This window comes from Coregonus clupeaformis, chromosome 27 (assembly GCF_020615455.1).
Source record: "Coregonus clupeaformis isolate EN_2021a chromosome 27, ASM2061545v1, whole genome shotgun sequence".
NCBI classification, from domain to species: Eukaryota; Metazoa; Chordata; class Actinopteri; order Salmoniformes; family Salmonidae; genus Coregonus; species Coregonus clupeaformis.
The window spans coordinates 41,312,194-41,324,251 of NC_059218.1; the positions used below are offsets into that span (position 1 = coordinate 41,312,194).

General features: G+C 44.2%; 1 protein-coding gene across 1 annotated transcript in view; it reads right to left on the reverse strand.

Annotated features, from left to right (window-relative positions):
* The window catches only part of fhdc3 (FH2 domain containing 3), a 26,831-nt gene extending 17,132 nt beyond the window's left edge, over positions 1 to 9,699 (reverse strand). Inside the window, exons 1-2 of the mRNA XM_041870515.2 lie at positions 9,441 to 9,699; positions 2,145 to 2,206 (exon numbers count right to left, since the gene is read on the reverse strand). Coding sequence (XP_041726449.2) covers positions 2,145 to 2,206; positions 9,441 to 9,662 — 284 coding nt within the window. The 5' untranslated portion in view covers positions 9,663 to 9,699. The remainder of the gene's footprint in view (positions 1 to 2,144; positions 2,207 to 9,440) is intronic.
* Between the last annotated feature and the right edge of the window lie 2,359 nt (positions 9,700 to 12,058).

A 12,058-nucleotide genomic window follows, 5' to 3' on the forward strand; every position in this document is an offset into this window, starting at 1 on the left:
GAGAAACACTGAACATACACAGTGACGTCTGCGGTACGTACATTTGTTAGTCAAAGTTAGGGCTGGACATTGAACTAACGTTATACATGCGGCAGAAAGATAACGTTAACAGCACAGAGCAGGATACACTCCTATAGCCAGGTAACGTGGTGGTAGACTGCATCAAGTACAGAGAAAACACACCACCTTTGAAGAGTGAATGAGTTACATTGTCAAGTATGACGTTTTGTAATAAAGGGCATTGGTTTTTGTCTTTGTAACTAACAACAACTTGTCAGATTAAAATATAGCAATACATTTGAATGTGTTTGAACTTGCACTAAGGTCAGTTGAGAAGTTGAGATAATGAACTGTGTTGGTTTAGCGGTGAGTCTGGCGACAGAGTGAGAGTAGCCAAGGTCCGTTTCATCCGGATGAGCGACTGATTCACTCACACGGGAACGGTTGATAATGTACAATGAACAAAAATATAAAACGCAACATGCAACAATTTCAAAATACTTTACAGTTCATATAAAGGAAATCAGTCAATTTAAATAAATAAATTAGGCCCTAATCTATGGATTTCACATGACTTGGAATACAGATATGCATCTGTTGGTCACAGATACCTTTTCAAAAAAAGGTAGGTGCGTGGATCAGAAAACCAGTCAGTATCTGGTGTGATCACCATTTCCCTCATGCAGTGTGAAACATCTCCTTCGCATAGAGTTGATCAGGCTGTTGATTGTGGCCTGTGGAATGTTGTCCCACTCCTCTTCAATGGCTGTGTGAAGTTGCTGGATATTGGTGGGCACTGGAACACGCCGTCGTACACATGGATCCAGAACATCCCAAACATGCTCAATGGGTGACATGTCTGGTGGGTATGCAGGCCATGGAAGAACTGGGACATGTTCAGCTTCCAGGAATTGTGTGCAGATCCTTGCGAACTTGGGGCTGTGCATTATCATGCTGAAACATGAGTTGATGGCGGTGGATGAATGACAAGACAATGGGCCTCAGGATCGCATCACAGTATCTCTGACAGTTTGTGCATTAATTATTTGGTTGTGCAAACCTACAGTTTCATCAGCTGCCCAGGTGGCTGGCTGGTCTCAGACAATCCCACAGGTGAAGAAGACTGATGTGGAGGTCCTGGGCTGGCGTGGTTACACGTGGTCGGCGGTTGTGAGGTCGGTTGGACATACTGCCAAATTCTCTAAAACGACGTTGGCTTATGGTAGAGAAATGAAATGAACATTCCATTCTCTGGCAACAGCTCTGGTGGACATTCCTGCAGTCAGCATGACAATTGCCCGCTCCCTCAAAAATTGAGACATCTGTGGCATTGTGTTGTGTGCCAAACCTGCACATTCTAGAGTGGCATTTTATTGTCCCCAGCACAAGGTGCAACTGTGTAGTGATCATGCTGTTTAATCAGCTTCTTGATATGCCACACCTGTCAGGTGGATGTACTATCTTTGCAGAAGAGAAATGCTCGCTAACAGGGATGTAAACGAATTTGTGCACAACATATGAGAGAAATAAGCTTTTTTAGTGCGTATGGAAAATTTCTGGGATCTTTTATTTCAGCTCATGAAACATGGGACCAACACTTTACATGTTGCGTTTATATTTTGTTCAGTATACTTCCATACCTTCCCTCCCCTGGCCCTTGTTCTCCCGGGTCCATACCTTCCCTCCCCTGGCCCTTGTTCTCCCGGGTCCATACCTTCCCACCCCTGGCCCTTGTTCTCCCGGGTCCATACCTTCCCACCCCTGGCCCTGGTTCTCCCGGGTCCATACCTTCCCACCCCTGGCCCTGGTTCTCCCGGGTCCATACCTTCCCACCCCACCACTGGCCCTTGTTCTCCCGGGTCCATACCTTCCCACCCCTCCCCTGGCCCTTGTTCTCACGGGTCCATACCTTCCCACCCCTCCCCTGGCCCTTGTTCTCCCGGGTCCATACCTTCCCACCCCTCCCCTGGCCCTTGTTCTCCCGGGTCCATACCTTCCCACCCCTCCCCTGGCCCTTGTTCTCCCGGGTCCATACCTTCCCACCCCTCCCCTGGCCCTTGTTCTCCCGGGTCCATACCTTCCCACCCCTCCCCTGGCCCTTGTTCTCCCGGGTCCATACCTTCCCACCACTATCCCCTCTTTACCTCTTGAACTGCTTCAGAAAGATCCCAACATTCATACTCTTCTTAGAGTTGAGGATTAAGACCTACAGAGGGAAGATGAAACAACCTAGTCAGACAGAAACAACGACAATACTAAATGGCAATACTAAATGGCAATACTAAATGGCAATACTAAATGACAATACTAAACGACAATACTAAATGGCAATACTAAATGGACAATACTAAATGGCAATACTAAATGGATAATACTAAATGGCAATACTAAATGGCAATACTAAATGGACAATACTAAATGGCAATACTAAATGGCTAATACTAAATGGCAATACTAAATGGCAATACTAAATGGATAATACTAAATGGCAATACTAAATGGCAATACTAAATGGCAATACTAAATGGCAATACTAAATGGCAATACTAAAATGAGCCAGGGATCCAATTACGCATTGACTCTTGGGGGTGCCCGAGGTAGAAATCTTAAGACTTTTTTTTTTTGGGGGGGGGGGGTTCACATTGGTATTAGTGTCACTATGACACAGATTTCTAACACCAGTTAGCGATATGAGTTAGCAATTCAACAAATGGGATGAATTCTTAAGCAATCTTGCTGCATAACCTTATAATAAATGAGTTGAATCAGACATGCCATCGACACGTACACAGCACTGGGTATGAGCAACAGGGTTCGTACAGATGGAGTCAAATTCAAGGACTTTCAAGTACTTTTTCAAGCAGTAATATTTATTTTCAAGGACCATCAATTTGTAATAGTTCCTATTATGCAATTGTTTCTAGTCGCCACCAGATGGCAGTGTATCGCCACAACTTAAAAAATAACATAACTTAGTATTCATCACTACCTGACAAGTTCTCCTCAATAATATGTGTTTCACTACTTATTTACTATTATACATGAGTGGTGATTCAGTTCTGTTGATGTTGACTGATTTCCTTATATGAACTGTAACTTCTTTGAATTATCTTTGAAATTATTGCATTTCTATTTTTGTTCAGTGTACATAATATTAATTAAATTGTCTTTATATTTCACAACATATTTGGTCCCACAGGCTGTCCCAACCCATAATGATATGAAAGTGAATTCTGACGGTGTAAAAGGCGCTTAGTTGACTCTAAAATGTTGTGTTCTATACCCATTTGAAGAGAAACAAGTTATTTGTGTGTTTGATAAGATTAAAGACTCTCAGTGGACCCTATTTACATTTTAGGGGACCCCTCATGGGTCCTGGACCCCAAGTTTGGGAACCACTGTACGACTAACCTCTCTCCCTGTTTTTTTTTTTTTTCCAATGCTTCCTCTCTCTGTGCAGCTCCTTTACCTCCTTCGTTGCAGCCTGACTCACCAATGCGTCTCACTACTCTCTGTAAAGAAAATGTATTTTGTTATGAGAACTTATAGTAGCCCATCTTTTGAATATAGCAAGCTTAGTTATAGGTAGCTACCTGGTTAATAGCCAGAGCCCTTTGAGCTACCTAGCTAGCTAGACATCTGACTGAAATATCAGCGACTATTTACCAGTTGTACACTCATTCTCCAAGAGTCAGGGGGGTTGTTTGGGGGATGTCTGTTGACACGGCAGGAGTCGGGGGATGTTAAAAGGGATGTTAAAATAATTCCCACTGTCAGCGGCGTCTCTCTGCTACTTGCCACTGTAGGTCTGGGCTGAGGTAGTTCGTTTCACCTGTCCGTTGGACAGAGTGGTGAAAGAATGTGCTGCTAAACAAGGCAAATCCAGGGGGAGCAGGCGAACATATCGAGCATACATTAAATAATTCATGATTCCACTCGTTCGCAGGAGGTAGGCGTGATTAGAACTCAGATAATTAACAAAATAAAAAAGGGTAAACACTATTTCACAAATAAAAACCAGTGATGTGTATTCAAGGATGCCAAGGGAAGCCAGGTTTCCCCAAAGAATTGTACCAAAAAAAAAAAAAAAAAAAAACATGTCTCTGTTTTTCAAAATGTTCCTTCAATTTGCAATAGGCTGAATATATCTCACCGAAGAAAGCATCCAAGAGGGCGAAAGAGCGCCTCTCTGTCTCTGTATGTGTAGGCCATCTAGCTAATGCTGTCTGGTCCAAAAGAGTACCTGCCTCGATCACACCGACAGCGTCATTGCGCAAAATGGTATGTAGCATCATCTGGACATGTGTACAACAAAAGTTCAACATTCACCTTCTGCTACCATTTCTGCCAAGCAGTCAACGCATACAATTTCAACGCATACAATTTGATGCATACGTTCGATAAATCCAATGTATGCACCACGCAGAACGCACTGCTACGCAATGCTGTAAGGCAAACACAGCGTTCCATTGGAAATTAATGTCCTGTACTTCTGGCGTACCAAAACGTAAACGTCACTGTTGGTGTGATCAAGGCGTATGACTTTGTTGCCGCCCATAGCATAGACCCCTTTCTGTTTTTGCAAACATTGCATCTTTGGCTAGCTTTTGCTACAGCCTATGTCAATAATCGTTAGCATTCTAGCTAACAACTACTGCATCCAAAATAGTTATTTTGCTAAGATTACAACCAAATATAATCTTAGCGACTGTTCAAGCAATAATCAAAAACAGAGGGTAAGCGTATGAGAATCCCAAAAAGTGATTTTGTTTAGAAGTAATGAATCTAGGCTATGTTGAATGGGCGCAGATGGCGATGGCTTTCTTACTGCAGCCAAGAGTCACACGCATATGTGTGTGTGTGACGTCAGTGTGTCGTGTACTGGGAAAAAGGTCTATTGAATGAAAGGGAAGCCAGCGAGCATTTGGCCTCCCTTGATAAAAAAAAAAGTATAAAATAATAGCCAATCAGCTCTTGAGCTAAACCGTGTGAGCTCATCTGTGAATGGTCCTGGCGGACCAAAAGAAAGTGCCAAGGGAAGCCAGTTTGGATTTGGCTTCACTCCTATCAAATCGCATTGAGAGCATAGGTCATTGAGAAACAACTTGAATTGTTGCATCTCATTGGGTTGTTGTCTTCCGGTGGCTAACATTGGCCCTTACCTAAATTAGCCATGGATGGAGATTTGGACTTGGTTTTACTTAATTCTCCGTACTGGCCAATGATTATAACGGCGATTTTGAACCAACCATTACATTGTGCCACTAGCCTGAGAGGATGTAAGTTCAATATGCAGCTAGATGTAGAAGGCTAATGTTAACTAGCTAACGTTGCCCATGAATGGAAGTTAGGCTAGCGAGCAAGCATTTTAGCCAGGTAGCCTAGGACAACAAAAAATAAAAGCTGTACTGTATGACAGAGTGATAGACCGAGTCAACATGTTTTCTCTATTTGCACAAATGCACGCACACACACACACAGAGAAATCAGAACATTTACATTTACGTCATTTAGCAGACGCTCTTATCCAGAGCGACTTACAGTTAGTGCATACATTATTCTTTTTTATTTTCATACTGGCCCCCCGTGGGAATCGAACCCACAACCCTGGCGTTGCAAACGCCATGCTCTATCAACTGAGCTACCTCCCTGCCGGCCATTCCCTCCCCTACCCTGGACGATGCTGGGCCAATTGTGCGCCGCCCCATTGGTCTCCCGGTTGCGGCCGGCTACAGCAGAGCCTGGATTCGAACCAGGATCTCTAGTGGCACAGCTAGCACTGCGATGCAGTGCCTTAGACCACTGCGCCACTCGGGACCATGGACAGACATAAGGAAATCAGAACCATGGACAGCCACATCATATTTAGCTTACGTTGACTGGACTAAATTGTTTTTGGTATCTTTTAGTTGTCACTGTATTAGACTAAGCATAGGTGATTAGATGATGTTGAAATGTTGAAGTTGAAATGGTGCTGGAATAGTGGAGGCAGCGCCTGTTTTCTTTGCGACCTGCGGTAACTCTCCGTGGTTTTAAATCAATAGTTGTTTAGTGGTCCGAAAATTTCGGAAACATTAACTAGCTTGACCATGCTGTAGGTCATGTGACTGTTTGTTACATGCAATATGCTTTGTGGAATTCACCGGTCATATGTTGCTCTCAGGTTTTGTGATGAAACAAAGGTATTGTTGAATTTATTCTGCCACTGTCTTCTTATTGTCTCGGCCTTAGGCCAATATATATATATATATATATATATATATATATATATATATATATATATATATATATATATATATATACAGTGGGGAGAACAAGTATTTGATACACTGCCGATTTTGCAGGTTTGCCTACTTACAAAGCATGTAGAGGTCTGTAATTTTTATCATAGGTACACTTCAACTGTGAGAGACGGAATCTAAAATCCAGAAAATCACATTGTATGATTTTTAAGTAATTAATTTGCATTTTATTGCATGACATAAGTATTTGATACATCAGAAAAGCAGAACTTAATATTTGGTACAGAAACCTTTGTTTGCAATTACAGAGATCATACGTTTCTTGTAGGTCTTGACCAGGTTTGCACACACAGCAGCAGGGATTTTGGCCCACTCCTCCATACAGACCTTCTCCAGATCCTTCAGGTTTCGGGGCTGTCGCTGGACACTACGGACTTTCAGCTCCCTCCAAATATTTTCTATTGGGTTCAGGTCTGGAGACTGGCTAGGCTACTCCAGGACCTTGAGATGCTTCTTACAGAGCCACTCCTTAGTTGCCCTGGCTGTGTGTTTCGGGTCGTTGTCATGCTGGAAGACCCAGCCACGACCCATCTTCAATGCTCTTACTGAGGGAAGGAGGTTGTTGGCCAAGATCTTGCGATACATGGCCCCATCCATCCTCCCCTCAATACGGTGCAGTCGTTCTGTCCCCTTTGCAGAAAAGCATCCCCAAAGAATGATGTTTCCACCTCTATGCTTCACGGTTGGGATGGTGTTCTTGGGGTTGTACTCATCCTTCTTCTTCCTCCAAACACGGCGAGTGGAGTTTACACCAAAAAGCTCTATTTTTGTCTCATCAGACCACATGACCTTCTCCCTTTCCTTATCTGGATCATCCAGATGGTCATTGGCAAACTTCAGACGGGCCTGGACATGCGCTGGCTTGAGCAGGGGGACCTTCCGTGCGCTGCAGGATTTTAATCCATGACGGCGTAGTGTGTTACTAATGGTTTTCTTTGAGACTGTGGTCCCAACTCTCTTCAGGTCATTGACCAGGTCCTGCCGTGTAGTTCTGGGCTGATCCCTCACCTTCCTCATGATCATTGATACCCCACGAGGTGAAATCTTGCATGGAGCCCCAGACCAAGGGTGATTGACCGTCATCTTTAAACTTCTTCCATTTTCTAATAATTGCGCCAACAGTTGTTTGCCTTCTCACCAAGCTGCTTGCCTATTGTCCTGTAGCCCATCCCAGCCTTGTGCAGGACTACAATTTTATCCCTGATGTCCTTACACAGCTCTCTGGTCTTGGCCATTGTGGAGAGGTTGGAGTCTGTTTGATTGAGTGTGTGGACAGGTGTCTTTTATACAGGTAACGAGTTCAAACAGGTGCAGTTAATACAGGTAATGAGTGGAGAACAGGAGGGCTTCTTAAAGAAAAACTAACAGGTCTGTGAGAGCCGGAATTCTTAATGGTTGGTAGGTGATCAAATACTTATGTCATGCAATAAAATGCAAATTAATTACTTAAAAATCATACAATGTGATTTTCTGGATCTTTGTTTTAGATTCCATCTCTCACAGTTGAAGTGTACATATGATAAAAATTACAGACCTCTACATGCTTTGTAAGTAGGAAAACCTGCAAAATCGGCAGTGTATCAAATACTTGTTCTCCCCACTGTATATCACGGTCGCAATTATCCCAACACATAGGTTGTAACATGACTTTTTTTGGGGGGGCTTCCCCAGTGATTTTACACCTCTACTGGCGTATACAGCGTTTACCCTCCACCACATCCCTGGTTGGGTCTGGCCCATTCATAAACATCAATATCCTGCCAGGCAGGACTGAATCTACATTTGCCCGCCATTTTAGCTATCGATGTGACGTTTTGGCGGTGGCCTAATCATTCAGTGCTGTACCTGCCTGGCTGAGTGGCAGTGTGGGTGGAATGAGCGAGCTCGCCTGGCAACCAGAGCGCGAAACACATGAGAAAAAAAAAAAAAAACTCTGCAGTCTGCCTGGAAATTAATTTGCAAGACCAATACATTTTTTTTGTATTAACATTTTGGATCATTTTCTGTTCTCCTCTCATTTTAATTCAAGCACTTTTCAAGTACCAACTGTCATAATCACACAGCCTGTGTGTCATTGCTCGGTGTGACCTTTCACCTTTCACTAATCTTAAGTAGAGTTTACACCATCTGGTAGCCACATGAGCCATTATTCCTTCTTCATCAGCCACTCTTCATTCACTCACTCATTCACGAATTCATTAATTCACTCACTCATTAGTTCATTCATTCATTCATTCATTCATTCATTGACAGAGAGCAGGATCAGAGCAGAGATGGGGAAGTGAGACAGAATGGGAGGATCAGGGTTTCCCGCCAGTGGTTTGCACTGCATGATGGGGTGGTTGAGTCAATGGACTTCAGTACATTGTGTTGGTTTGTTAACTTAGTACAGTGGTTCTCAAACCTCTCCTCGGTGAACCCCCAGCCGTTCCATGTATTTGACCTATTCCAGAACTAGATTCAACTTGTCAACTAATCATCAACCCAATGACTAGGTGAATCAGATGAACTAGTTCATGCCTACAATAGAACTGTAAAACGTCTGGGGGCCCCCGGAGAGAACCACGGACTTAGTGGCTACTCTCTCCTAGATGCTTTATGAAAGGGTTTTTCAAAATGTGCAACCTAGAGACTGGCAGACTTAGGCCTCTCTTTCTTACATGTACCAGCATGCACACACACTCCCCCTTCCCCCTCACTACACAACCCCCCCCCCCCTGCCACACACACACAATCCCCCTTCCCACACAAACACCATCTCCCTGTACTCGCCCTCTGCAGGCCCTGTGTGGATCGGGACAGGCCCCTGACAGTCTTCTCTCCCTGTACTCGCCCTCTGCAGGCCCTGTGTGGATCGGGACAGGCCCCTGACAGTCTTCTCTCCCTGTACTCACCCTCTGCAGGCCCTGTGTGGATCGGGACAGGCCCCTGACAGTCTTCTCTCCCTGTACTCGCCCTCTGCAGGCCCTGTGTGGATAGGGACAGGCCCCTGGCAGTCTTCTCTCCCTGTACTCGCCCTCTGCAGGCCCTGTGTGGATCGGGACAGGCCCCTGACAGTCTTCTCTCCCTGTACTCACCCTCTGCAGGCCCTGTGTGGATCGGGACAGGCCCCTGACAGTCTTCTCTCCCTGTACTCACCCTCTGCAGGCCCTGTGTGGATCGGGACAGGCCCCTGACAGTCTTCTTGATGGACCCAGTCTTGCGTAACGGCAGTTGAGTGTCAGACCTGCTGAACATCTCCTCCATCCTCTGGGTGTCCAGCTCAAAGTCCACCATGGGCCTCTGGCTCTGGGACGTCCACACGTTCTTCTTCCCAAGGACTGACTGACGGGGGATTGCATCCCAGTTAAAGTTCCTCATCTTGGAACGACGATGCACGCTACGGGAGAAGGCATCGCAGCCTCCTTCGGGGGAGGCAGGGGGAGGAGGGGGGTGGAGGAGGAGGGGGTGGGGGTGGTGGGGGAGGAGGAGGTGGTTCAGGGGTGGGATGGAGAGATGACTCCTGTGTGTTTGGAGGGGTGTGAGGGAGGTGAGAGGGGTCAGGGGGAGGATGGGGGTGAGTTGCTATGACTACAGCTCCTTCCATCAGTGTCTTGAGGATAGATGTCTGTTGCCAATCCAGAAGGGGAGGTAAAAGTCCTACAGGGCCAGGAAGATCACAGATCACTGAGGAGAGATGGGACATAGAGGGAACTATGAGAGAGAGAGAGAGAGAGAGAGAGGCTTCTGACTAATTTACATATTTATTGCCCAAGCCTACATAGAGAGAAGAAGTCACTGTGCCATGTCAATGCTAGTCATGTGACAATATGCCTCTGCAGTATCTGATGGAACTATTTGAATATTCAGGGCTGTAATAAATCGTACTAACCATAAAACATTTCGCTCTAGGGAGGAGGATGATGACAGTTCACAGAAAACATCCAATAGACAATTGACATATTTAAAAGAGAATTTGCTTGGAGAATTGGTGTAGTATGTTTTCAGAAACTTGCAGTTTTCAAAAAGTAAGTTAAGCGAATAGAACGAGGCTGCAGTATTGCAAGTAAAACTCGACTGGTTTCAGTCAAAACAGAAATAGAAACGTCAATATGTCAACAGTCAATTTAGTTACATTTCTCAAATTCAACAGTAGCCTAAAATAAACCAACGCCATTACATAGTCAAACAAATATCCAACAACCACACAATATTGTGAATAAGAAATCAAGTTCTCTTGTTTCTTTATAACATAGCGACAGCTTCAATTTAGTTCACTCAAGGGCCACCAGCAAGTTGCAACAAACACCCAGCAAATCGGTTTCACACTGGCATATTGCTTAATTCAACAAATGGATGGGTAAAATGCGTCATTAGCTAGGTTTCCATCCAATTAGCGACAGATTTCCATGCGAATAATCTAAAATCCGCATAAAAACAATATGCGCATTTTCCCACCTGAGATGTTTCCATCAAATTGACTTGTTGTGGATAAAAGCCTGTGCGTGATGACCTATGTACATAAAAATAACTTTTGCGGTTAAATTCTCAAGTTAAAATGTGTTTCCATTGCATTTTCAAATCTACTGATGGTTTTGTCACTAAACATTTTGCGTTATAAACTGATTAGCGTGACAGGTAGGCTATAATTATTTATTCACCTACCAGTTTAGATCGTATTCCAAACGCAGATGAACAATATATCCTACGATAATTATTGGTTGTCCATACTCTGCAATCACCTGATCAGCATTTCATACTGCAACAAACCGTCTTAAACCTCGGGTGCTGTACTGTTGCAGTACGCGCAGCGCGGTGAAGAGCTCAAACATACATACATACATGCACTCTCACCCGATAGGAGCATGCCCGTCAATCAATCAATCAACTTCCGGATAGGAGAACGCGCCCTAATCGAATCCTCGTTTATAATATAAATTCGGTTGTATGAATAATGGCAAACTTATTCTAGATCTGTGCGTCAAGGACTGAGTTTGGGAAACCATCCTCTAACATATGGAGTATGTCAACATTTTTCCACATTAATTTATTCAACATAAAAAATATGAATATCTCAAAATACCCATTTGATGTAACTTATTTTTAGACATTGTTTAGAACATATACTCTTCAACATGTCCAATTTCCAGTGGGCTCTGGAGGTGAAACAGTGGACCTGCCCTCCTGTGGTCAACATCAGTTTTGCAGGACAAGGCTACTGAGGCCAATCGGAGAGGAAGAGGCGAAGCGAGAGGTTTTACTCCACCCAAAATCTGTCCACTAAAATAATTATTTTTTTGTGGACCAGACATGTCCTGCACATGACAGAAGTGAGGGTGGGCCGAGTGGCACTAGAGATGGCGTCCCTCGAGGAGGCAAGAAAGAGATTTCGATGCAGAAAAGTAGAATATTTTCACAAGGAGTTGCGTAATTGAATTTCGGACGAGAAATGGCGTTGAAAAGAGAGGAAGAAGAGACTGAAGAGAATGAGGGAGGCAGAGGTTGAGTCTGAATCCAGACTGAGTTCTGGAGGTGAAATGCTGGCGTGTGAACAACAGGCCATAGAGATAGATAGAGGTCTCATCTTTGTATCTGTACCACTATTGCGTCTGTGACAGCATGGGCAGAGCCATTGAGGCTATCTCCATTTTAAAGTAGTCAATTTTCTTCTTCATCATCGGCTGATTGCTCCCAACCAATAGGAATCCCCACCCGGTTGATGACTTTAAAATGGTAGAAGCCCTCAATGGCAATGTCCATGCTAAAACCAGTTATAA